This window comes from Malassezia vespertilionis, chromosome 3, assembly GCF_029542925.1.
Source record: "Malassezia vespertilionis chromosome 3, complete sequence".
NCBI lineage: Eukaryota > Fungi > Basidiomycota > Malasseziomycetes > Malasseziales > Malasseziaceae > Malassezia > Malassezia vespertilionis.
The window spans coordinates 416,549-440,311 of record NC_079249.1 but is presented as its reverse complement, the minus strand read 5'-3'; the positions used below and the strand labels follow the sequence as shown (position 1 = coordinate 440,311).

General features: G+C 58.7%; 15 protein-coding genes across 15 annotated transcripts; 9 read left to right on the top strand and 6 right to left on the bottom strand.

Moving 5' to 3' along the window:
- Positions 1 to 192: 192 nt before the first annotated feature.
- On the bottom strand, positions 193 to 1,809 carry MVES1_001706 (carboxypeptidase C; the record flags this gene model as incomplete). Its single annotated transcript, XM_056206547.1, has 1 exon — positions 193 to 1,809. The coding sequence occupies one exon, from the start codon at positions 1,807 to 1,809 to the stop codon at positions 193 to 195; it is 1,617 nt and encodes a 538-aa protein (XP_056062522.1).
- Positions 1,810 to 1,903: 94 nt separating this feature from the next.
- Positions 1,904 to 4,540, top strand: HIS4 (trifunctional histidinol dehydrogenase; the record flags this gene model as incomplete). The annotated part of the gene is made up of 1 exon (XM_056206546.1): positions 1,904 to 4,540. One exon carries the CDS (start codon positions 1,904 to 1,906, stop codon positions 4,538 to 4,540), a length of 2,637 nt encoding a protein of 878 aa, XP_056062521.1.
- A 234-nt stretch (positions 4,541 to 4,774) lies between these two features.
- Positions 4,775 to 5,538, top strand: BEM3_2 (Rho GTPase activating protein; the record flags this gene model as incomplete). Its single annotated transcript, XM_056206545.1, has 2 exons — positions 4,775 to 5,284; positions 5,311 to 5,538. 2 exons carry the CDS (start codon positions 4,775 to 4,777, stop codon positions 5,536 to 5,538), a joined length of 738 nt encoding a protein of 245 aa, XP_056062520.1.
- Positions 5,539 to 5,875: 337 nt separating this feature from the next.
- Positions 5,876 to 7,978, bottom strand: MVES1_001703 (carnitine O-acetyltransferase; the record flags this gene model as incomplete). Its single annotated transcript, XM_056206544.1, has 1 exon — positions 5,876 to 7,978. One exon carries the CDS (start codon positions 7,976 to 7,978, stop codon positions 5,876 to 5,878), a length of 2,103 nt encoding a protein of 700 aa, XP_056062519.1.
- Positions 7,979 to 8,065: 87 nt separating this feature from the next.
- Positions 8,066 to 9,346, top strand: MVES1_001702 (non-specific serine/threonine protein kinase; the record flags this gene model as incomplete). The annotated part of the gene is made up of 1 exon (XM_056206543.1): positions 8,066 to 9,346. The coding sequence occupies one exon, from the start codon at positions 8,066 to 8,068 to the stop codon at positions 9,344 to 9,346; it is 1,281 nt and encodes a 426-aa protein (XP_056062518.1).
- A 139-nt stretch (positions 9,347 to 9,485) lies between these two features.
- Positions 9,486 to 11,774, bottom strand: MVES1_001701 (uncharacterized protein; the record flags this gene model as incomplete). The annotated part of the gene is made up of 1 exon (XM_056206542.1): positions 9,486 to 11,774. One exon carries the CDS (start codon positions 11,772 to 11,774, stop codon positions 9,486 to 9,488), a length of 2,289 nt encoding a protein of 762 aa, XP_056062517.1.
- Positions 11,775 to 12,272: 498 nt separating this feature from the next.
- On the bottom strand, positions 12,273 to 12,968 carry RPL11 (60S ribosomal protein L11; the record flags this gene model as incomplete). The annotated part of the gene is made up of 2 exons (XM_056206541.1): positions 12,273 to 12,764; positions 12,963 to 12,968. 2 exons carry the CDS (start codon positions 12,966 to 12,968, stop codon positions 12,273 to 12,275), a joined length of 498 nt encoding a protein of 165 aa, XP_056062516.1.
- Positions 12,969 to 13,525: 557 nt separating this feature from the next.
- Positions 13,526 to 15,007, top strand: MVES1_001699 (uncharacterized protein; the record flags this gene model as incomplete). The annotated part of the gene is made up of 1 exon (XM_056206540.1): positions 13,526 to 15,007. The coding sequence occupies one exon, from the start codon at positions 13,526 to 13,528 to the stop codon at positions 15,005 to 15,007; it is 1,482 nt and encodes a 493-aa protein (XP_056062515.1).
- Positions 15,008 to 15,264: 257 nt separating this feature from the next.
- On the top strand, positions 15,265 to 17,115 carry ded1 (RNA helicase; the record flags this gene model as incomplete). The annotated part of the gene is made up of 1 exon (XM_056206539.1): positions 15,265 to 17,115. The coding sequence occupies one exon, from the start codon at positions 15,265 to 15,267 to the stop codon at positions 17,113 to 17,115; it is 1,851 nt and encodes a 616-aa protein (XP_056062514.1).
- A 220-nt stretch (positions 17,116 to 17,335) lies between these two features.
- Positions 17,336 to 18,364, top strand: NIT2 (beta-ureidopropionase; the record flags this gene model as incomplete). Its single annotated transcript, XM_056206538.1, has 8 exons — positions 17,336 to 17,440; positions 17,466 to 17,705; positions 17,731 to 17,844; positions 17,867 to 18,050; positions 18,077 to 18,104; positions 18,133 to 18,186; positions 18,216 to 18,258; positions 18,284 to 18,364. The coding sequence occupies 8 exons, from the start codon at positions 17,336 to 17,338 to the stop codon at positions 18,362 to 18,364; spliced, it is 849 nt and encodes a 282-aa protein (XP_056062513.1).
- A 132-nt stretch (positions 18,365 to 18,496) lies between these two features.
- MVES1_001696 (uncharacterized protein) lies at positions 18,497 to 19,771 on the top strand (the record flags this gene model as incomplete). The annotated part of the gene is made up of 3 exons (XM_056206537.1): positions 18,497 to 18,528; positions 18,557 to 18,596; positions 18,626 to 19,771. 3 exons carry the CDS (start codon positions 18,497 to 18,499, stop codon positions 19,769 to 19,771), a joined length of 1,218 nt encoding a protein of 405 aa, XP_056062512.1.
- A 79-nt stretch (positions 19,772 to 19,850) lies between these two features.
- On the bottom strand, positions 19,851 to 20,447 carry smb1 (Small nuclear ribonucleoprotein-associated protein B; the record flags this gene model as incomplete). Its single annotated transcript, XM_056206536.1, has 2 exons — positions 19,851 to 20,311; positions 20,342 to 20,447. 2 exons carry the CDS (start codon positions 20,445 to 20,447, stop codon positions 19,851 to 19,853), a joined length of 567 nt encoding a protein of 188 aa, XP_056062511.1.
- A 168-nt stretch (positions 20,448 to 20,615) lies between these two features.
- MVES1_001694 (tryptophan transaminase) lies at positions 20,616 to 22,031 on the top strand (the record flags this gene model as incomplete). The annotated part of the gene is made up of 1 exon (XM_056206535.1): positions 20,616 to 22,031. One exon carries the CDS (start codon positions 20,616 to 20,618, stop codon positions 22,029 to 22,031), a length of 1,416 nt encoding a protein of 471 aa, XP_056062510.1.
- Positions 22,032 to 22,108: 77 nt separating this feature from the next.
- On the bottom strand, positions 22,109 to 22,324 carry MVES1_001693 (uncharacterized protein; the record flags this gene model as incomplete). The annotated part of the gene is made up of 1 exon (XM_056206534.1): positions 22,109 to 22,324. One exon carries the CDS (start codon positions 22,322 to 22,324, stop codon positions 22,109 to 22,111), a length of 216 nt encoding a protein of 71 aa, XP_056062509.1.
- Positions 22,325 to 22,425: 101 nt separating this feature from the next.
- On the top strand, positions 22,426 to 23,742 carry MVES1_001692 (ethanolaminephosphotransferase; the record flags this gene model as incomplete). Its single annotated transcript, XM_056206533.1, has 1 exon — positions 22,426 to 23,742. The coding sequence occupies one exon, from the start codon at positions 22,426 to 22,428 to the stop codon at positions 23,740 to 23,742; it is 1,317 nt and encodes a 438-aa protein (XP_056062508.1).
- Between the last annotated feature and the right edge of the window lie 21 nt (positions 23,743 to 23,763).

Genomic DNA, 23,763 nt, shown 5'->3' with positions numbered 1-23,763 from the left:
TCGCTTGTGGAGGTGGTGCAGCGGTGCGGCGGCCTGCAAGCACAAGTGTTTCGCAGCCGCGGCCGCGGCCCAAGCAACCGGCCAAGATTCTTCCTGTTGCCGAGTTGTACGAGGCAGTTTCCGTTCCCCAGACTCCTTCCGCCCCAGCCAATTGCCATGTATCTTAATGACAAACTATCATAGCATCCTACATCATAGACGCCCCGAACCTTGTTGCCAGCGCCGCATGATTTCTAGCGCCGCGGCCGGCTGATCATGCGGAACAAAATGCCCAGCGCCAAGGACCGTTGCGTAGGTCAAGTTCCCATAGTGGCGGAACTTGCCCGCAGGGAAAGCACTCCCATGCATGTACCAGTGCTCGAGCGGGGCAGCGCGGAAGTTGTCCCCGTCCTGCCAATCCAAGTCGTAGATCCAGTCATGGTTCCCGATATAGTTGCAAATAAAGTCGTGCTCGCCTGAGTAGCTCAGCACACGCACGCCCTTGCCGAGGATATCGCGCACGGCCCACGTACTATCGCGCGAACCGTCGCCGACCAAGCCAAACTCTGCAAAGACCTTATCCGAGCACCCCACAAACACGCCGTCGTGCGCATCACCAAAGCCCGTGGGATCGATGCCCAACTTTGTGCGCACGTCGTGATCATTGAGGAATGCTGCAATGTACTCCTCTTCTACGTACCCATCCGCATGGTTCCAGTCGTATGGCGACGCGCCGGTGAGTTCCCACTTGCTCTCGAGATGGTCCGAGCAGAATTTGTCCGCATCGGCGCACAATGTAGCATTGTACTCGCCGCCGGCCCGTTCGTTGCACTTGTCGATTTTGGCGAGGCATGCAGGGAGCGCTTTGCGCATGCCTTGGCACGTCGTTTCGTTCAAAAACGGACCGTGTCCCGTCGCGTTCGTGCATGCATACTCAACATGCGCGGGGCTTTGGTGCTTTGGCGACGTGATGCCATTTCCAATCATGACGGACGCAATCGAGAGTGGATGCAAACCCTCTTCCGGGTGCGCCGCAATATGCTCATTGTCCTGCAGGATACGGCTCGCAAGCAAAGGGGTGTACCGTCCACCGTACGACTCGCCAGCCAGGTGGAATTCAGGGAGTTTCAAGCGCCCATCTTCCATGGAAAGCGGCACAATTGCATTGTCTGCATGCAGTGCAAGCAGGTGCAAAAACGCGCTGATATCGCGCGCGGCATGCTCGGAATCAAAGATGCGCGTAGGCGGCGCGCTCGTATTGGTACCGTTGCGCCACGACGCATACGAGTAGCCCACGCCGGTCGGCTGGTCGAGAAAGATGACCGAAGCGTTGTTGTTCCAGGCGTGGGGATTTAGTTCCGTGCCTGGGCGGCCCAGTACAGGACGCACCGAACTGCACGGCCCAATCTCCATCAGAAGACCAGTAAACGACGAGCAGCCGGGCCCGCCGTTCATCCACAGCGTGACAGGATCGTGCGCCTTGTCGTTGCGTGATGCAAAACCCCAGAAATAGAAATGCTCAATAACTCCAGCAAACTTTTCCGCTTCTGCAGCATCTCCTTGTCCCTTGCGCCGCTCTTGTTCATACACGCGATCCAGATCCACATCCAGGTAGCCCGACCAGCTCGTGACGCCTTCTGTGCGCTCGCACAGGCCGTCTGGAACTTTGTGCAAGCGCAAGGAATGCGCCGGGAGCGATGGGTGCTGCAGAACAGAGAACCCATCAGCCTCGCTCACAGAAAGAGAAGGAGCATTAAGCGTGCTATACGGCGTCTGCCTCGCGCTCACAGCAGCGACCACCGCCGCAAAAGCAATCCACCAACGCGACATGCTTGCGGAGAAGCCAAGCGCGCGCACTGGTGCCACTTTGTCACGTGATTCACGCCGTGTCATGCGCATCGCATTCGGCCTTTTTTCTCCCAAGATGCTGCAGCAATCTGCGCCGCTGATACCGTACCTGGACCCCACAGACGACGCTGCGGTGTTTAAAGATAGCGAGCTGTATGGCGCAATAAAGCGGTCTGCTCCCCTTCTTGTGCGGCGCGATGCAGTTGCGTCGTTCGGGCGCGATGCACTGTCGAATGCTGCATTTTTGGTCGAGCTCGACGCTGCAACCACGTACGACGACGCACTTGCGCTGCTGAACGCGGGTGTCGATGCGATTGTGGTTGCTGCGGACAGCGAGCTTTTACAGCAATTTGATGCTGGCGTGATTGCGGAGCGCGTGATTGTGCAACTAGACGAGGACGCGCAAGCGCCAAGCGACGTCGCTGGCGTGCTTGTCCAGTGCGCGAGCGTTCCGCCACTTGGGACTGTGCAGCGATTTGTTGATGCAATGGAGACGCACGTCACCGGAAAGCCCGTTTTACTCAAGGCGGCCACGCGCACAGATTCCGTCGCGCAAGTCCACAAAACCGGCGCGACACTTGTCCTGCCGACGACTGCGCTGTCTGTGGATGGGAGCAAGATGGACTACGTGGACGCTTTGCTTTCGACTATGGTCTCAGACCGTCAGGACGGTCTGTTTCCCACCGTCGTCGTCAGCGATACGGGCTCGACCTCGCTCGGTCTTGTATACTCCTCGCGCGAATCGATCCGTGCGAGTCTTTTGACGGGTTCCGCGCACTACCAATCGCGGAAGAGGGGTATTTGGCACAAGGGCGCGACGAGCGGCGCGACGCAAAATGTCGTATCCGTCCAGCTCGACTGCGACAACGACGCGCTGGAATTCCGCGTAGAGCAGCACGCCGGAAAACGCTCCGTAGGTTTTTGCCACTTGACCGACCGCGCGTCCTGTTTCGGGTCTGTGCGTGGGCTTGCGAAGCTCGAGCATACGCTGCGTGAGCGCAAGGCGAATGCGCCGCCCGACTCGTACACCGCGCGCCTGTTCAACGATCAAGCACTGCTGGGCGCCAAGATCCGCGAAGAGGCCCAGGAGCTTGTCGAGGCCACCGACCAAAAGCACATTGCGTTTGAGGCTGCTGACTTGCTGTACTTTGCCATGGTCCGGTGCATTGCTGCAGATGTAGGCCTTGCGGCGATTGAAAAGAGTCTCGATGCCAAGAGCCTGAAGGTGACGCGCCGCAAAGGCGATGCCAAGCCCGCATTTGTACATCATGCGGAGGCGCCTGCGCCGATTCCAGCCGACCAGCCAATCCGTCTGCCGCGCCACTCGCTAAACACGCTCAGCGCCGCCGAACAAACCAAGCTCCTTCGCCGCCCTGGCATTCGGACCGACCAAGTCCTCGAACGCGTGCGTCCAATTCTTGCTGCGGTCAAGGAGCGTGGTGATGCCGCGTTGCTTGAATACACTGCCCAGCTCGACCGTGTAAAGCTCGACAAGACGGTGCGCCTTCCGCCGTTCCAGACAGACGCCGACCGCGACGCGATGGACAGCGGCGTGCGCGAGGCGATCAACGTTGCCTACAACAATGTCCTGCGCTTCCACGCTGTGCAGAGCCATGTTGCCGCAGAGAATATGCCGCCGGCGGGCGCGCCGAGCGCCGACTTTGTGCCGCAGGCAGGCAAGCGCGAAGTCATGCAGGTGGAGACGATGCCCGGCGTAGTATGCACACGATTTCCTCGTGCCATTGAGCGTGTAGGAATTTACGTCCCGGGCGGCAGTGCAGTGCTTCCGAGCACTGCACTCATGCTCGGTGTTCCTGCTAAAGTTGCAGGGTGCAAGACGATTGTGCTTGCGACGCCGCCGCGCGCGGACGGAAGCATTGCGCCGGAAGTGCTCTATGTCGCAGACAAGGTCGGTGTCGACTGTTTGGTGTGTGCTGGCGGCGCCCAGGCCGTCGCTGCGATGGCCTACGGTACGCCATCCGTCCCGAAAGTCGACAAGATTGCAGGGCCCGGCAACCAGTACGTGACGGCGGCCAAGATGCTCGTCCAAAACGAAGTGGAAGCTATGGTCTCGATCGATATGCCTGCAGGCCCGTCAGAAGTGCTGGTCATTGCGGACGAGCATGCAAACCCCGCATTTGTAGCTTCTGATTTGCTCTCGCAGGCAGAGCATGGGCCGGATTCCCAAGTTGTGCTGGTTGCCATTGACCTCTCCGCGCAGCAGCTGAGCGCGATTGAAAATGAGGTTGATTGTCAAGCGCGCGTCTTGCCGAGAGTCGATGTCGTGCGCCAGGCCATCGACAAGAGCGTTACGATTCTGGTCCAAACTCGCGAGCAGGCGATGGATTGGAGTAATCGGTACGCGCCAGAGCACTTGATTCTTCACGCAAACGCGCCAGAGCAGCTCGTGCCGCTTGTCGAGAATGCCGGCAGTGTGTTTATCGGGCCATGGAGTCCAGAGTCGTGCGGCGACTATGCATCGGGCACGAACCATACCTTGCCGACGTACGGCTATGCACGGCAGTACTCGGGCGTTTCCACCTCCACGTTCCAGAAGCAGATCACCGCACAGATGCTCGATGCTGCGGGGCTCCAGGCGCTTGGGCCGCATGTCGTACGACTTGCCGAGTGCGAAGGGCTCGAGGCACATGCAAATGCGGTGCGTGTGCGGCTGCAGCATATGGCCAAAGCCAACGAAGCCAATGGCGTGTAGTTGTGCACAATGGCATGGTCCTGCAAGTCTGTGCCGACGCGCATGACGATGATACCTTGTTCATCTATAGCATTGGCTTACTTTGCGTTTCTATGTAGGATGTGTTGCTGATGCTGTTGTAGGATGCCTGGCGCTGGCGAAGCAAACCAAAAACGCGTACTGTAGCACACGACCGCAGTTTGCCGCGCACCGATTTCCACGTCTGCCGCCACGACTGCGATTCACCTCCACGTCATGGCATCACAGCAAGACGAGGCAGAAGAGGGCCCGACGCTGTACGCAGCGTCGCCGTACTTTGCAGCGGATACTATGCGCCGCGAACGCCGTGCCGAGGCTGCAGCGCGGCGTCGTGCATACGGACAACGCCACCCGCTTTTTTTCGGCACGGCACGCAGGATTGCAGACCCAAGTTTGCTGACGGTGCTTGTGCTTCTCCTTGGGCTTGCCTACGTGTTTCTCCCGTTTGGCTCGCTTTTTGGGAGGTACGGTGATGCGGCGCGTGGCGGTTTTTTCCCATCCACCATCATCTCCATAGGCGCACCCAACATGCCTGCCCAGAAAACGTTTACACTCGGCGCACGCACCAAAGGATGCCACCTCGTGCAAAGCGAAGTCGACGCGGAGGTGCGCGATATCATGCGTGGCGTCAAGGCTGGTATTCTGACGCTCTTTATCCTGCACACGAGTGCCGCGCTCTCGCTGAACGAAAATTTTGACAGGGATGTCCGCTCGGATATGGATATGGTACGTTGTGGCGGCGCTGACCACAGGCACTCGACCATGCGGTCCCAGAGGATTTGCCTTGGCGCCACACGGACGAAGGGCCGGACGACTCGGCGTCGCATACCAAGGCGTCGCTTATTGGACCGTCGTTGACGATCCCTATTACGGATGGGCGCATGAATCTCGGGACGTGGCAGGGTGTGGTACGTGCCGTTGTCTACTTACGCAGTACCTGTGTGAATTCCGACGTGCAAAGCATGCGCGACGTATTGTAGCGACCGTGGTTCCGTAGCGTTTGTACGGTGTGTGCCAGCGGTTTGCCACAGGCCTGCCGCCCCGCGTGCTTTTTTCGTCTTTCGTCGGATCGGCATCGCGCATAAACGGTGGCGCAGCAAGCCGGTCCTCTTTGCAGTTTCTACTCAATTTCTCACGTCGGTGGCGCAGGCGGCGTACAGCGGCAACGTCTCCAGCTATCCCACCTGTTGGCGAGCAAGTATGGTGCAGCAGTGCGCCGATCTCTGCGCAGCAGCAGCTTTCGTTTATATTTCGCTTGGATTTCTAAGCAACGGCAAGTAGCCTCCTCGCACTGCCGACGGCCGTGCATCTACAACCTTACAACTTGGCCTTTCCCGGCTCCTCCTGCGGCGCGCCATCTTCGACAATCTTGCGCAAAAGACGCAGGGCATCGACAATACTGTTCTTGTACAAAAGCACCGGCTCGCCATTGCCCTTGGGATTGGAGCGCTTCGCCTCGATACCAAACTTGAGCACCTTTGAGCCAGCAAGGTAGTTGGTACCGAACCCATCGGCGAATCCACAGCCAAACCCAGTGCCCACAAAGTCGTTACCCGCAGAGAGACCCGAGGTACTGAGCACCCATGACTGGGACTCGGCGAACAAAGGATCGCTGAACATCGCCGGGACTTGGCCGTCGTCTTCCGGGCGGAACATAAGACGAAGTCCAGCCATGAAGCGATCGATGCCCTTGCCGAACGAGTTGTCGCGCGTTTGACGCGAGTGTGCGCCTGTGGCCTCGGTCAGCAAAGGATAAATCTCCTTGGCTGACTTGCCATCGCGAATCGCCTTGACCAGCGCGTACGACTCGTTGCTAAAGCTGCGGATGACGTCAGTGCGCCCGTGCTTGTACAGACGCGTGCTTGCCGTCTCGTAGGTGGGAACTTGCTTGCCGTGCACAAGCGCGTAGGCAACTTGGAGTGCCATTTGGATGTACGCGTCCGGCGCTTGGCGGCCGACCTTTTTGATCCACTCGGCACCGTACTCGTCGAACCAGAGCAGCCCAATGTCCGACTCGCTCATAATCTTCCGTGCGTTCTGCTCGGCAGTCTTGATCGCAGTTCGCAGCTTGTCGTCCACAGCAAACTCAAGCTTGTTCCAGGCAGGCTTCCCTTCCAAAAGCGAAACACCTTCAAGCTTCTCGCCGTACGGCGTACCCGGCGGCGGGCAAGGCACGCTCAGAATCTTTTCGGCAAGCAGTGAAGGAATGAGCGCATCGATGGGCGAGTGCTCGCCAAGTATACCGGTGCGGCCATTGGGCTCGATGGTCAGCGTAATCGCCTTGTCGAACCAGCGGTTGTGCGCAAAGCGGCCGCCGCCCGAAGTGTTCATTGCCTGTGCATCCGCAGTCGACGGCTCAACACCCGGAGTTTTGCGCGGCGCATTGGCCGGCAGGCCAAGCACGCACGAGTCAAGAGACACGACGAACAGACTTTTTTGCACCGACGTAATGTTCGTTTGGTTCTGCACGCCAAGCGACAAGAGGTGCTCGCGCGCGAGCGCCCACGTATCGCGCTGCTCGCTGGTGAGGACGCCAATGCCTGCACCGTCGGCCTTCTTTGCATCGTCCACAATCGCACGGAACGCCTGCTCGATGGTGTCAGGAGGGTAAATATTTCCCTTGTCGTCGAACACGTCGAGACTGTAAATATTGTCTCGCACCATTACAGTAATGTGGCGCACACTGAAATCATTGTTCGACGTGTTCCAGTCGTGGGGGCGCGCAGGAATACGCGTGACGCCAAAGACTCGCGAGTATTGGTGCATACAAAATGCGCCGGCGCGCGACGCATCCGGCGCCACGGTCTCGAGATCAAGGGCCAATTTGTACAACGCCATTTGGTAGGTAAGCCAAGTGGCACGGCGGAAGCCCCAGTCGGCGTTCTCCCACCGCTGGACGCTGAGTGCCTCGGCGCTGTACGCCGGTGCATCACCAGCGTACTCGGCAACCTCTGCGGGCGTGTTCTTGTCGGGGCGGAACATGAGCCACCAGTCCGAGTTGATCAGGAGGGGATCGCGCCATTCATGGTATGCCTTGAGCAGCCAGAAGCGGTCGTCAAACCAGTTGTTCTCCGTCGTTGCGTCGATATCGTGCAATCGCTGCATCAGTTTGGGGCCGACACCCGCGAGGAGCTCGTCTGCCCACGCGCGACGCTTGGCCAGCTCCGCAGAAGCTGAGCTGCCACTCAGCTCGCCCAGCTCTTCTTTCTGCTTCAAAATGGGCTCCAAGCTCACGAGGTACTTTTCGATCGACGCTTTCAGATCGGGAATCGGCAACCTGGGCAGCGTGTGCTGCAGGCCATAGGTTGCCGCGCCAGTGCGCTGCAGAACGGCATTCTTGCTCATCTTAACACTTGCACTTGTAGATAGGTGACGCACGGATATGGGTAGAGTAGCACGCGCAGTATGGAATACGCGCATGGACCGGTAAGTCTGGAGAAAGAGAGGGGCCCCTCGTTTGCTTTTGCCGGAACCCACGTGATCGTCCGTGGCGTCTGCCTTTTACGCATGGCAGCGACGGCAGATGGCGCGCAGGTGCGCGAGACGCAAGCAATGCATATCCAGACCCATTCCACGTCGCAGCGGCGTATGCTGAATCAGTACGTGATTGAGGATGAGATTGGGCGCGGTGTCTACGGCTGTGTGCGCTTGGCACGCGATACAGACACGGGCGAACGCGTGGCTATCAAAATCGTGCCGCGTGAGACGCGCGCCAAGCTTGGCGAGCAGCTGCGCGGAGGAAAGACACGTACAGATGCCAAGGTGCAGCACGAAATTGCGATTCTAAAATCGTGCTCGCATCCGAACTTGGTCGCGCTCAAAGAAGTGGTGGACGACCCGCGGAGCCGCAAACTGTTTCTCGTGCTCGAGTACATGGATCGCGGCGAGATTGCTTGGCGCGATGCGCTTGGCGGGCCGGGGATGACAGTGAACAAGGTGCGCCGTGCATTTCGCGATACGGTTGCGGGGCTTGTGTACTTGCATGCGCAGGGGATCGTGCATCGCGACGTCAAGCCGGCGAATCTGCTGTGGAATAGCGAGGGCATTACCAAGATTTCCGATTTTGGCGTATCGCATCGGCTTACCGGCGATGTAGATACAGATCAGGCGGCGCTGTTCAAGACCGCTGGCTCCCCGGCGTTCTTTGCGCCGGAGCTCTGCTGGAGCGGCGAAGTAGGAACGGCGCCGCGGATTACCGGCGCAATCGACGTATGGGCACTGGGCGTCACGCTGTACTGCCTTTTGTTTGGGCACCCGCCGTTCATGGCCGAGACCGAGTTTGGTTTGTTTGATGTGATTCTAAAGGAGGACTACGCATTGCCGGGGTACATGGGAGCGGATCGTGTGCCGATTGGGGGAAGAGGACCTCGATGGGGACAGGGCGCTGGGCAAGGCGAGGATGTGCAGGGCGCATTGTCTGATGATGCATTACTTGTGTTGGATCTGCTCGATCGAATGCTGGAGAAGGATGCACAGCGACGCATCACTCTCGATGCGGTGCGCCAACATCCGTGGGTAGGGGACGGGGCAGAGGAGCGGCATGTGGATGGCGCAGCGAAACAAAGCCCTGCCGCGACAGACGCTGCGGTGCAGCCTCTTGAAATGCACAGCGCGCCTTGCCTATCCCCCCGAAGCCTGGTCACGAAGCACTCGCCCCGTCCTCCTCTTCCAACCCCACCGCTCGCGTCCGCCCTTGGCTCTTCCTCCACGCCGAATTCGCCGCGGCGCCTTGTCTCTACACGTATCGCGCCGCCAACGCCAACTCCACGTACGCCTGCACTGCAATAGGACTGCGCGAGGCGCCTCTTTTAGCAAACGACGCACACCACTGACGAGTACATAGGATACCCATATAGTCACGACATCAACGATGCTTGCACATACCAAGCATGCTATCATGCTACAATTGCTATGTACGTCCATCCCATCACGGTGCCATGGGCCGCAGCCATGCATTCGCGTCTTCAAACTGGGCAGCAAGCGCTGCAGGAATCGCACCATGGCCTGCCAGCACTTGCACCGCAACCATCAGCGCCTCCCAGAATCGGAATGCACGCTTGAGCTCGTTCGGGACGTCACGTACATTATCAAACGTCTCCACAAGCATCTCCACGATGTTGTCCTTGGCTTCCTTCACCTCTTCTTCCTCTTCTTCACCCGCTTTCACCGCGCCGCCCTGCAGCGTGTACAGTGCATCGATGTAGCACTTGAAGAGAATGCCCATGCCCGTATTCGTGTCCGTTTGGAACGGCAGGCTAAGCGAGATGTCCAGGCCATCAACGCGCGGCTTGCGCGCATCGCCTTTAAGCAACAAGCCCAGCGTCGCCATCTCCACAAGCGAACGCAAAGAGCGCGTGAGGGACTTGACGAAGGAATTGAAGACGAGCAGCTCGCGCGAAAGCGGCGCGTCCCATTTTTGCGGCTTACATTGGAGCGAAATGAGACTCGCAGCGCGCATCACAAGCAGCATGTGCTGCATCTCCTGCTCGCTCCCAAACGACGGGCCACCGCTGTGGGCGACGCCGTCGTACCATGCGTTGTTCAGCACATGCGCCCGGATCAGCTCTATCGCAAGGTATAACGGCTCCTTAAGCTTGTCGTTCACACGCAGCGTCTGCAGCGCGGCATACAATGCTTCGCCATACACGGTGTGTGTGTGTTTTTCAGAGAGGATGTTGCGCATGGACAAGAAGCGCCACACAGCATTTGCCACCACCTCGTCTTTCTTTTGCATCGGCTCGTTGGGTTCGCTGGCAGCAATGGTACGCGCTGCGCGAGCCTCGTCGGCAGTCGCCGCGAGACAGAAGGAAAAGTCGATCGTGGCCGAGTTCTGTCGCCGGAGCTCTTCGTCGAGCAAGGAAGCACGCACCATCCACTGCTCGTTCCGTGCCAGTAGCTTTTGTGTCGCAGGCGCCTCGTGCGGCACTGGGTAGTCAATGCCAGGCTGGAACCAGTATACGGCTGCAACTTTGCGTGCACGCCAAAACGGATGCAAAGCCGCACACGCAAGGGCAACTGCGACGCACCGCGGCGACTCGGGCGACTCGGTAAGGAACTCACGAACGAAGCGGTGGTACACTTTGGCCTGGCCGCCATCGAGAGGCGCTGGCTCAATGACGTACCCACTCAGCAGGCTGCCCAGCACACTGGGACTCATCATCCCGCGCGACAGATACAAAAAGACCTCGTCGGGGAGACGGAAAGAAAAGACCTCGTGCAAGTCTGAGGGGATTTCGCCCGCGGAAACGTGCGCACCACCCGCGGCAGCGCGTGCAAGCGGCAGCGGCACCACGGTGCCGCTCTCGGGGCTCAGCACGAGCACGTCCTTGATCATTGTGCGCGCGTGGCAAAACTGATCGAGGTACGCAGTCTTGGCAACCATTGGGTGGTCGGCATACTGCCTGCACAAGTTGAAGCCGCCGCGCGCATTTTTAACCAGCTGTGCGATGGCCTGGATGTTGGGATGGCCACGCACCATTTGCTGCACGCCAGTCGACTCGTCCTGGAGCGGGGGAAACGTCGAGCAGAATTCCATGCCGGCGAGAAGTGCCACGTCCAGAAAGTCGTCCGCAGTTACTTGCAGCGCCCGCAGGAGCGGTGCTTTGGACACGAACTGAAACGTCGCAGCGCGGACATCGATGCTGAGAATAACGCGCTCAATGTGGTCAAAAGCAAGCAGTTCCAAGGGGCCGTATATCGCATGCACGTACTGTTTGGGGTGCAGTTCCAGGAGCGCGAGCTGGCCGACGGCCAGGTACGGCGCAACGAGAAACTCGACTCTTTTGTGACGCAGCATGCGCAGCACGGTCCGGTACAGGTCAGGGTAATGGATGCTGTTGCTTGCGCCAAAATGCTGGTTCGCAAGCGCCACATTGTCTGCCTCGTACGCCTCCCACGCACTGGTACGCAGCCCGGGACGCCGGTCTTCGTAGCTAAAGGGTCGCGTGCGCTTCGCAGGGGAGAGGCCGTTCAGGACAAACACGGGCACAATCCGATGCTGCTCCAGAAGCTGCAAATCAGACTCAATGTGCTGGACCAGCGCGAGCGGCTGGCCACCGACTCCCGCGACGAGCGGCTCGGCCGTGTTGGCCGAAGAGAGCAGCTGCCGAAGATAGTAGCTGAGATCAATTCCCAGCCGCGTATTCTTCAGCAATAGCAGCTTTCCGCTTTGGAGCAGCTGCTCACCTTGTAAAAATCCTTCAAGTCCGCGGATCATTCAGTAGCTTCCTGCGAACGATGATCGATACGATGCTGCTCAACCGCACGGCGAGCAGTGTGGAGGCAAAGCGGCGCAGGCTGGCGCAACCGTTTCTCGGCCGGGTCACAATGCGCAGGCATGCATGCACCAGTGTCGGACTTGTGGATCGACGCAGTACGGGGGGCGTGACACGATTACGGGCAAAAGCTAGTGGTTATGACGTATATATACTACACCTGCAAGCAGCGCGTGTGTAGAGCCGTACTGGGCCGTTAATGAGGAGTGTGGCACAGTTAGGGAACTATGGGGACGGGAAATTATGCAATGCATCCGTCGCGCTTGATCAAAAGCCACACCTCCTCGGCAAGCACGCCGCGAGGTTAGACATCCGACTACGCCGCACCATGCACTGTGGAAAGCCACTCGATTTTCAAGGCAAACTGCCAGGTACATAGGGAGGACTACGGTACGAGCCCAAAGGTATGGGATAAAGCATCCTCAAAACATGTGCAAACGTTACCTCACAATGATGCCGTCAAAGCGCTGCCTGTACCACGCGGCAGTCTCTTCCTTCTTCACACGGTGAGAGTAGCCGACGCGCGAAGCACGGCTCTTGCGGCGCGCGACACGAGCACCAGGGCGGGTCATGCATACAAAGAAGTCCATACCAAAGATACCAATACCAGGGTCGTACTTAAGACCCAAGTCAATGTGCTCCGTGATACCGAAACCAAAGTTGCCAGTCTCGGAGAAGTTGCGCCTGTGCAGCTCATACTCCTTGACCTTGAGGCCACGCTCAAGGATCTCCTCGGCCTTGGCACCGCGAATGGTGACGTGGCACGCAATCTTTTCATTACGGCGAATACCGAAACCACGGAGGGTGTAGCGGGCCTTGCTGGTGACGGGGGTCTGGCCGGTGAGCTGCTCGAGCACCTTGGTCGCACGGGTGAGACGGTCACCCGACTCACCGACCGAAATGTTGATGACGAGCTTGTCAACCTTGAGCTCCTGTTGGTTAGTATTGTTCCTGCGCATCGTTAGCCACGACGCATGCAACGGCGGGGTAGCAGCAAAGTTCATAGCAATGCATTGCCAGTGAGCGTCTATGAGAATTGCGTCGCTGCGACGCAATCAGCAATGCCACTGCACTGCGCCCATACCCGCTGCACCGACCCGTACAACGTCGCGGCCAATTTCTTAACATACTTTCATAGGGTTGCTGTCGGTTAGCCATGTCCACCGTATGCGCATTACTCACATCGCCTTGCTGGAGTCCGCCATATCTACTACCAGTCGCTTCGACTGAAGAAGAGTGGCCGCGCACCATGGCTTTCGTATAGACAGTCACGTGATTACATTCATGTGATAAACTGTAGTTTGGCAATTGCGTACTTCCCCTGATTGGTGGTGTGCGTGCGCTGGGGGTCAGGCCCATCGACCAGTGAAACGCGTGGTGTACTGCCCACCCTTGCCATGCTCTGCGTATATTGGCTGTAGCTTACGTGTACAAAACCACAGGGCTCCACATTGCGCCGCTGCGCATGGTCCTGGTGCACCTCGTTGGGCGATGCAGGTGCGCTAAGCGTCCAAAGCATTGAAGAGCGATCCCATCTCTCCCACCCGTTTGGCTGCGTAGGCGCTGATCTCATCGATCGTTCGATCTTACCATATTGTCTTGACCGTACCTGCAGGACGCTGGTACGCGGCATGAGCTTATCTATCTCAACGCCTGTGTTTCAGGTACACTTGCTCGCCACACCGCACTATTGATGCACACCTATACGACCCACGGTGGCGAGCGTGCGTCGGACGAGCCGCAAGCTCGCCACGCATTCGGCAGGCAACCACATATACCAATGTTTACGAAAATGATGCTCGCGCCAAGCCTGCACCCCAACACACACTTCGATCCCGAGCACAGGTTTGGCATTAGTCCTGGATGCACCGAGTCACCATCGGGGAGCCTCAGCAGCGTATCGAGCATGCCAAGCCTGCACAGCATGTCGTTCCATGGCGACGCGACCGATGTAGATGACGACGATGCAGAGGCGGAGCTGAATATTGCAAGCAAGCTCGACGAGCCAGACGACATTGCACTCGCCGCTCTGGAAAATGACGACGATACGATTGGAGATATGGACGGCGTGCAGAGCACTGCAGCCAGCTGGGATGCAACTACCAGCCACAGCGGCTCCCTAGCGCGTTCCTGGAATAATTCCACTGTACATACACCATTTCCACTTCACCGTTCGCACTCTGTGCCGACGCAGTCCGCGCTGCTTACTCTCCGCAAAGGCCGCGTGTCCGAGCTCTTGGCAGAATGCGACGAAATGCCGCACACTACAACACCTTTTGGCAGTACGCGATTGGATACGTGTGCGTCAGGCGGCGCGGCTGATTTCGACCCCGACGCGCTGCCATTACCGCCCACATCGCAGCCTGCAGCGAATGCTACAGATAGCGTACCTGCTGTGCCTTCGCCATTGTACCAGTGCATTTCTGCAAACGCTATAGACGGCGATCCAAAAGCCGAGCAAGACTGCAACATGCGTTCGAAACAACACGACAATGATGGCGGCAGCGTGCACAGCCGCGGTCGATTGCGTATGGTGCGCTTCTCCACGAATCCTCCTTCAGAGATTCGTACACACAGCCCCGTGGAGTACGATCGGAAAGCGTGCCAGCCGAACCATCACTTTTGCGGCAAGGATCTGGAGGAGCTGCGTGCTTTGGACATGCCGATGGAGCTACTTGCCTCTCGCTGGTCCGCATTGAAGCAGCTCGTACCTCACTGCACCAGCGACGCACCATTGTGCGAGGACATAAACGTGGAGAATACACCGAAGTGTGCGCCAGCGACACTGGACACAGCGCGCACGGCGCCTCTGTGCGCTCAAAGCTTGCGCATTATGCCCGCGGATGACACGCAAGTAGCACAGACACGCCGCGCACGCTGGGACGATATGCGCTCATCGCACGAGCGGCGCAGAGGCCGCTCGTGCAGTGCCGTGCCCGAAGCAAAGCCACGCGATCCGAGCTGTACCTCGCTGCTCGCGCCGTCCATCGCTGCACGGTTTGGCCTGGACAAGCCGCCCCCTCCATTGCCCGGCACACCAGACGCTGCGGACCTCAGCCCCAGCTCTCCACCGCGAAGTACCGAGTGCTTGACGCCTCCGTGCCCCGAGCAGCTTTGTGAAACCCGCGTCCCAGATATGTGCGACGGCGGTAGTGAATATGATTTTGTAGTTTAATAGCTCTGGGACTTGCGCCTTGCCGTGTGCTTGCCGCGCGTGTGGAGGTGCCGCGGTAAATTGCAAGAATGCCCCGTTATACCGACCTACGAGGCCCTTGCTGCTGCCCCCACGCGAGTACAGTTCTGTGGATGCGCCGAGAAAAATTTTTCGTTGCGCGGAGTTCTTCCGTAACTACGAAGATTACTGACGAGATGTCTTATGAAACGCAACCCAATGGTGTGGGCGCCAAAAGCCTAGAGAAGTCGGTCTCGAACATGAGCGTGCAGGATGGTGGTGCACCGAAGGCGCCGTCCAAGAAGGCTGTGCGCTATGTCCCGCCGCACATGCGCAACCAGCCTGCTGGTGCGACGCCACCGGGGGATGGGCGCGGCGGACGAGGCAGCTCCGCGTCGCTCCCGTCTGCGTTCAGCAGCGGCCGCCGCTTTGGAGGTGCTGCTGCTGAGCCTTCTGCTGGTGGCGGCGGTGGTCGATGGGCTTCGATGGGAGGCGGCTTTGAGTCTGGCCGCGGCCGTCGCAACGACGGTTCCGGCGCCTGGAAAGACGGGAAGCATGTTACTGGCCCCCGAAATGAGCGCCATGAGCGCGATCTCTTTGGTATTTTGGATGATGGCACGACGCAGGGTACCGGTATCAACTTTGACAAGTACAGCGACATTCCTGTCGAGGCCACGGGCCGCGATGTGCCAGATCCCATCACAGAATTCACACATCCCCCTGTGGACGAGCACCTTATTTCCAATATCACGCTCGCGCGCTACAGCACGCCTACTCCCGTGCAGAAGTACTCGATTCCGATCGTGGGTGCCGGACGCGACCTGATGGGTTGTGCCCAGACTGGCTCTGGCAAAACGGGTGGGTTCCTTTTCCCCATTCTGTCTGCGCTCTTTACGCACGGTCCTCCGCCGCTGGAAGTGCCGCAGCAACCCACATACGGACGCGCGAAGGCATACCCTTCTGTACTTATTCTCGCGCCCACCCGCGAGCTTGTTTCGCAGATCCATGAGGAGGCGCGCAAGTTCTGCTACCGCTCCTGGGTGCAGCCCGCTGTTGTATACGGCGGTGCAGATATCGGGTCCCAGCTCCGCCAAATTGAGCGCGGCTGCGATCTCCTCTCAGCCACTCCTGGCCGTCTTGTCGACTTGATTGAGCGCGGGCGTATCAGCTTGGGGAACGTGCGCTTCCTTGTTTTGGACGAGGCCGACCGCATGCTTGATATGGGTTTCGAGCCCCAGATCCGGCGCATTGTCCTTGGCGAGGACATGCCCGACGTGTTTAACCGCCAAACGCTCATGTTCTCGGCCACCTTCCCCCAGAACATCCAGATGCTCGCTAAAGACTTTTTGAAAGAGTATGTCTTCCTCTCAGTTGGTCGCGTCGGTTCCACCTCGGAGAACATTACACAGAAAATTGAGTACGTCGAGGAGCGGGACAAGCAGTCTGTTTTGCTCGACGTGCTTGCGGCCATGCCCACCTCTGGCCTCACGCTGATTTTCGTCGAGACTAAGCGCATGGCTGATATGCTCTCCGACTTTTTGATCTACTCGAATGTCGCCGCGACATCTATCCACGGTGACCGAACGCAAAAAGAGCGCGAGTATGCCTTGGACCTCTTCCGCTCGGGCCGCACATCGATCTTGGTCGCCACGGCTGTGGCCGCGCGTGGTCTCGATATTCCCAACGTTACCCACGTCGTGAACTACGACTTACCTTCGGACATTGACGACTATGTGCACCGTATCGGTCGTACCGGCCGTGCGGGCAATACCGGCCACGCAACCGCCTTCTTCAACCGCAACAACCGCAACATTGTGCGCGATCTGATTAAGCTGCTCCAGGAGGCGAAGCAGGAGATTCCTTCCTGGCTGGAGATGGTCGCGTCCGAGGGTGCCTTTGGCGGCAGCGCTCGTGGCGGCCGTGGCGGCCGTGGCGGCGGCGGCGGACGTATAACCGGCGGCGGCCGTGGCGGTTCCCGCGACGTGCGTTCTGGTGGTAGTGCGTTTGGCTCGCGCCCTAGCGGCGGCTACGGCGGCGGCTACGGTGGCAACTCGTTTTACAATGGGCCGCCCGCGCCCGACAGCAACAGCGCTGCGACGTCGTGGTGGTAATCTCATGTTGGATGTCCATGGTGGCTCCATGTTTCCGCGATTGTATTCTTAGGTCTGGTTCTGTGTCATGATTCCCCTATTGTTGACTATGGCGATCTGTGCATATACCATTGTCATTTCCGTGTCGCACATATGCGCAATGATCAAAACTCGTAGGAAGCCATATCTACTCATGTACTTTTTTGCCTTTTCGTGTGGAGGTTGTGGGCCCTTTCTCGCCATGGTGTTGGTCGCCGTGACGCAAATGACGAGCAGCGGCGTGCTCCGTGAGAACCTCGGTGTAGCTGTGCAGCTGATTGCAAAGGCTGCCGCCGCAGGCGCCAAGGTGTGTGGGATAGCGCTGACATCAGGCTGTATTCCTACCCGAAGCCACCGATTTTATCGCGCCGGCGCAAGCCGTGCCGGCACTGACGCGCTCGGACGAGCATGCCGAGTTTGTGCGCGAGATCTGTGCAGCTGCAAAGCAGCACTTGGTCTGGGTAAGTGTCGGGATCCATGAGGCGCCGAGGCATACAGAAGACAGTGCGCGGTGCTTCAATTCGCAGCTGCTGGTGGATCCGTGCGGCGTGCTTCGAGCTTGCTACCGCAAGGTACGTTGCGTGCGTCTGACACCAGCTTCATCTGTACGATGTCGATATCCAACATGGACCGTCGATCTTGGAGAGCAACACGACCGTGGGGGGTGCGGAGCTCGTGCCCCCTGTAGCGACGACGGTCGGCGCTATCGGTGTACGTAGTACGGCGCTAACAGCAGCTCTTGACGTGCTATGATATGCGTTTTCCCGAGGCTGCGTTATCGCTGCGTCGCCAAGGCGCACATGTACTTACCTTCCCTTCTGCGTTTGCTATGCGGACGGGCGCGGCGCATTGGTCGCTGCTCCTGCGTGCACGCGCCGTCGATACGCAGTGTTTTGTGCTGGCGGCAGCACAAGTCGGTACGTTGGTCTTTTTCTGACAAAAGGGCCGCATCCTGGCACATTGCGTACTTCGTACGTACAGTGCACGAGCTCATTCCAGGTGGGGCCATGCAATGATTGTGGATCCATGGGGCTCCATTATCGCACAGTGCAGGTATGTGGACGTCGCGGCTCACCCGCTAGCGATATGACGCCGTATACGCCAACATTCTGTGTTGCTGATGTGGTGCGTGGGTGGTTGACTTATGCAGGACTTGCAAATGCTCGAGACGGTGCGTGCTGAAATGCCGCTTTGGGATCAGCGGCGCGGCGATATTTATGCAACTTTATAGGATAGGGAGATAGAGGGGTGGGAAGGAGCAAGAGGCCCCGATAGATGATGCGGTAGAGGCACTTGCTTGGCATGCTGTGCCGCACACGCACGCCCGCGTTGCTTTGCTCCACATACTGACGCAAACGCCGCCATGCCTGCCACGCCCGTGCCGTTGGTGATAGAGTACGTGTGTGTGCTGCACTGACCACAGCACGGATCCCGGTGTAGATGACTTGCTTGCCATCATCCTTGTATGTCTATCGATGCATCCTAACCACAGGCACTCGGCTCGCCAGAAGTTTCGCTGGAAGCAATTACGCTTTCGTTTGGAAACACGACCTTGGACTACGCCTATGCAAACATTCAGCGCATCGCGCATGCCCTAAAGGTTACGGCCAAGGAAGGCGCGCTGAATAACACGGTACTTGCCGAGCGCGTCGAGCACGGCACGCATGGGAAACCTATCCGCGTCGCGATGGGCGCTTCCAAGCCTCTCGGCGGCCGCATGTTTACCGCGAGCTACTTTCACGGTCGCGACGGCATGTCGGGGGTCTCATTCCTCCCGGGGAACCCATTCCCATGCGCGGAATCCTCTGCCTTGTTTGGATCCGCACCGGATCCCATGCCGGCGGACGAGTTGCTACTCGACATTTTGAAACAGCATCCTCCCGGCACTGTCCGGATCGCTGCCGTTGCACCGCTGACGAACCTTGCACTTGCGTTCCTCAAAGATCCAGTCACCTTCCGCCGTGTCGGGATGATCAGTGTTATGGGCGGCGCGCTGGATCTCCCAGGGAATACGTCGCCTGTTGCAGAATTCAACTTTTTTGCCGATCCATGGGCCGCCAAGGTGCTGCTGGAGGATGCTGTGAAAGAAGGAGGGTATTTGCCCATCTCCCTCTTTCCGCTGGACGTCACTACACTGCACACGCTCCCATACAGCAAGCTCGTACGCGACGAGCACGATGCATTGTACCAAAAGAGTACACTGGTCCGCCTCATTTCACATTTCCTGCGCAAGCCGCGCGCTGTGACGAACTCGTTTGCGCCACCGGGCACGCCATTTGACGCAGCCAAGTACGATCTATTTGAAGCGCATGACCCGCTCGCCATTGCACACTGCATCTTTGCCTCGGCACCGCATCTGGAATGGAAAACCGCTTTTCGTGTATTCCTCCTGGAAACGGACGGAACGCGCACGCGGGGATTCTGTGTCGTCGACAGGCGCAACCACGGCACACCGATCGAGGGACAAAACAAGGCCGAGCTTGAGGAGCGCAATGGAGCGCACGATGAGCATGGGATCGAGGATACAAAAACGGCCATCGCTGCACAAGACGTGCCGGGCGCAAACGTCGCGACCACAACCCCGGGCGCTGCATGGTTTGCGGAGATGTTTTTGGAGCGACTTGGGATGGCCACATAAATTCTGCAGGACCCAGATAGGCAACTGCGCGTGCTACTCCATTTCTACACGTTTCTTAGCGGTACTTGGCTACACTCCGCTACACGCCCGGCGGCCTGAAGCCCGGCGGCGGCGGCGCAAAGCCAGGCGGCGCACCTGCAGGCCGCGGCGCAAAGCCTGGGGGAGGACCCGCTGGCATTCCCGGCGGCGGCACGCCAAACGGCGGCGGCGGACGCGGCATGCCGGGAGGTCCGCCGAATCCAGCTGCGCGGCCAGCAGGCACGGCATGCCCTGGCCCAGGCGCGAGCCCGCCCTCGAACTTGGGCTCTGGCGGAGGCGCCTCGACGCTCAAGCTTATAATTGTCTCGCCGCGCACAATCAAGAGACCCAACGTACGCTTCTGCTCCTGGACAGGCGGGACCTGCTCCTCCTCCTCCTCCTCCTCGTCCTCTTCTTCCGGGCGCTTGCTCTCGGCAGCATCGCCATGCGCGAGTTTCTGTTTTTTGTTCGGCTTACTCGTGCTCTTTTTCTTCTTCGGCTTTATCCGACGAAACTCCTCGGCTGCGGTGAGTGGTGCAACGCGCTACGTACTATCCGCAAGCACCAAATTCATAAAGGTATCGAAAGCGAGCAGCTGGCCCGTAAGCTGCCTGCCGTCATTAAGCGTTATGCGCAAACGGTAGTCGATAAGCGCCATCATACGCCCGCCTTTTGCTTTGACGGGTGGCTAAAGTTAGTCACGGCGCGCGTGCATACCATCTTGGGCGACGGCAGACTGTCGCGGCAGACGACGAAGAGAGCGATTTATGTCACGTGACATACACGTGTGCGTGGAGGAGTGCGCCTGCGCTTGCTCTTGGCATTGATGGCGTTTGATCCGAGCGCATATTTGTCGCGCCAGGCGCGCGGCCGCCCGATAAATGCGATCCGCAGTCTGATGCCTAAGGAAAACAAGCCGGGTTTGATTTCGCTGCTCGCAGGCAAGCCCAATCCCGCGGGCTTTCCGTTTGAATCGATCTCGATGACGCTGAAACCGTCCGCTGTGAAGGCGTGCGGCGCGGATGGGAAGCCGCTCACGATCACCCTCGAGGGCGACGAGCTAAACCGAGTTTTGCAATATGGCAGCCAAAACATTGATCCCGCTTTAGAAGCGCAGCTCGATCCACTGATTGCGACGGTGCAGGGCCGCGACCGCAAAAGCGGCACGCCCGACGGCGATTTCCAAATTGCGGTGGGGAGCGGGAGTCAGGACTTGTTGGTCAAGACGCTCTCGGCAGTGCTCGATCCGGAAGATACCGTGCTGGTCGAGGCGCCCGTCTACCCAGGCGTGATCCCCGAACTGACTTCGTGCGGCGTCCAAACAGTTCACGTCGCAGTCGACGACGAAGGCCTCTCTGCCAATGCCCTGCGCTCGACGCTTGCAAACTGGAAGACGGATAGCAAGACCAAGGATCTCAAATTCCCGAAACTTGTCTACACGGTCCCAACCGGCGGCAATCCCGCAGGCACCACGGCGTCCAAGCAGCGGAAACAAGCAGTGCTCGCCGTAGCGCGCGAGTACGGGATCCTTATTCTGGAAGACGACCCGTACTACTATCTCACATTCAATAATCTTGAGGGGGACAAGGAGCGCACGCCCTCCTACTTTGCTCTGGAGCGTGAGGGTGGAGACAAGTACGGCTACGGCTACGTTGTGCGTCTCGAGAGCTTCAGCAAGATCATGTCGGCGGGTATGCGCCTCGGGTTCATGATGGGCGCGCCGGCGATTGTGAATACAGTGATATCGTACATTGCATCTACAAGCCTACATGCGAGTGCGCCGCCACAGGTGATGGCCGCGAGGCTGTTGGAGCACTGGGGCGTGGATGGGTTTTTGGAGCATACCCTGAACGTCGCACAGATGTACAAGAAGCGGCGCGACATGTTTGACGCGGACGCGGTCGAGTTCCTCGGTGCGGGCAAAACCGGCACACAGCAGCCACTTGCGCAGTGGGTGACGCCCGTCGCGGGTATGTTTTTCTGGATCAAGCTGCACTTGCCGCCGACGCCGGATGCGCCGCAGGGCGACTCGTTCCAGATCATTTCCGAGCGTGCCGTATCGTGCGGCGTGCTTGCCATGCCGGGCTCTGCATTTTATGCGACACCGACGAAAACGCCGTACGTGCGCGCAAGCTTTAGCCTTGTGCATGAAGACGAGATGGGCGAGGCGCTGCGCCGGCTGCGTACCGCAGTCCAAGGCGCATGGAAAGACGCAGGGTTCGACACAATTCCTCCCATGTAGCCCATAGCGACCATGACATACCTTTACATGCATAGCCGATTTGCGCACCACCACGGGGCATGCCCATGCCTCCCCTCCTACTTCTCTGCACCCTCATTCTCGCGATCCACACGGTCGAGCGCAGCCATAAACAAGGACGCTTGGCCAACTCCCAGGTCGGCCATGTATGCCGCCTGCTCGCTCGCAATCGTCATGTAATGCTGTGTATGCTGCAGTGTCGTCGCAAGTGCATCCACACGCGACGCCAAGTACGCATAGTGCCGCTCTTTCGCTGCTTGTGTTGGCAGCGACATGGTAGAGGCTGCTGCGTGCGGGTCGACACGCGCCTGCGCGCCATCTCGCGCACGTGCGCAGTACCGCCTGCTAAATCGTTCCGCGGTGCTTGTCCCGGAGCATGGGGTATTATATCGGCGAAGATGTGCGCGCGAACATCCATACGTACAAGTATGCGGGCGAGGACCATTCTTTTGTGTCCAAGTACATCCTTGGCCCTTACTGGAACTGGCTTGTAACTCTTTTCCCGCTCAGCGTTGCGCCCAACACCATTACGCTTCTTGGCCTAGTGCTTATTTTGCTAAATTTCGTGTCTTTGCTAGCGCTCGACTGGAAGCTGGATAACAGCACGTCTCTGCGTGTTGGCGTGCTTGACAACTTTGAGGTCCCTCTTCCCGTCGTGTCGATGATGCCGAACAAAGGCCTGCCGAGCGGCTTGGACGGCACGCCCGGCACAATGCACGCAGTGATTCCCCCAGCACTCCTAGTCGTTTGGGCCTTTTCCCTCTTCATGTACCAGAGTCTCGATAGCATTGATGGGAAGCAGGCGCGACGTACGCGTATGGCTGGCCCTCTCGGCGAGCTATTTGACCACGGCTGCGATGCACTGAACACGACCCTCGGCACCTTTCTTGTCGCTTCTGCCACGGGCCTTGGACGCTCGTACTGGACCATATGTGCGCTGGTCTCGGCCATGGCCAACTTCTACCTGACTACCTGGGAAGAATTTCACACCCACATCCTTTTCCTCTCCTGGTTTTCCGGCCCCGTCGAGGGCATTTTGCTCATCTGCTCCATCTATCTCATGGCGGCAGCATTTGGAGGGCCTGCATTTTGCCTTAGTGGCATTTGGAATGCGACGGGTCTGGTAAATGTGTCGTTTGTCCGCGAGTACCTCGCTTGGATGAACTGGCCCATCTCGGACGTGCTCATGGCATTTGGGTTTGCAGGGCTGCTGGCGAATGCGTTTGGCGCGTACGGGAATGTATATGCGTCGTGCAAGCGCAAAGGTACTTCGGTGTCGGAGCCGCTGCTGGGCCTCGTGCCGTTTGTGTTCCAGTGCGTGAGCAATATTGCGTGGATGCTGGGGAATGGGCAGCGTGTGTTTGTGCAAGGCTCTCTCTTTATACCATTTCTTTGCTTCTGGGGCCTTTCTTTCGCCTACCTGGTCGGTCTTTTGATTCTCTCGCACGTTGCCAAGACGCGGTTCCCCTTTGCCAACTGGCTTTTTATCCCCAGCTTGATTGGCGCTGTGGATGCATGGCTTCCTCAGCCCTTGCTCCAAACGTCACCGGCTGCAGCACAGGGCGTTGTGTACGGCGCGCTTGCGATGTCTGTGCTTGTGTATGGCCACTTTGTATACGATGTCATCACCGCCATCACCAAAGAGACTGGCCGACCCTGCTTTAGGGTCGTTCGTAGCAAAGACGGCAATTGAGCGTTTGTTCGGGTAGTGCAG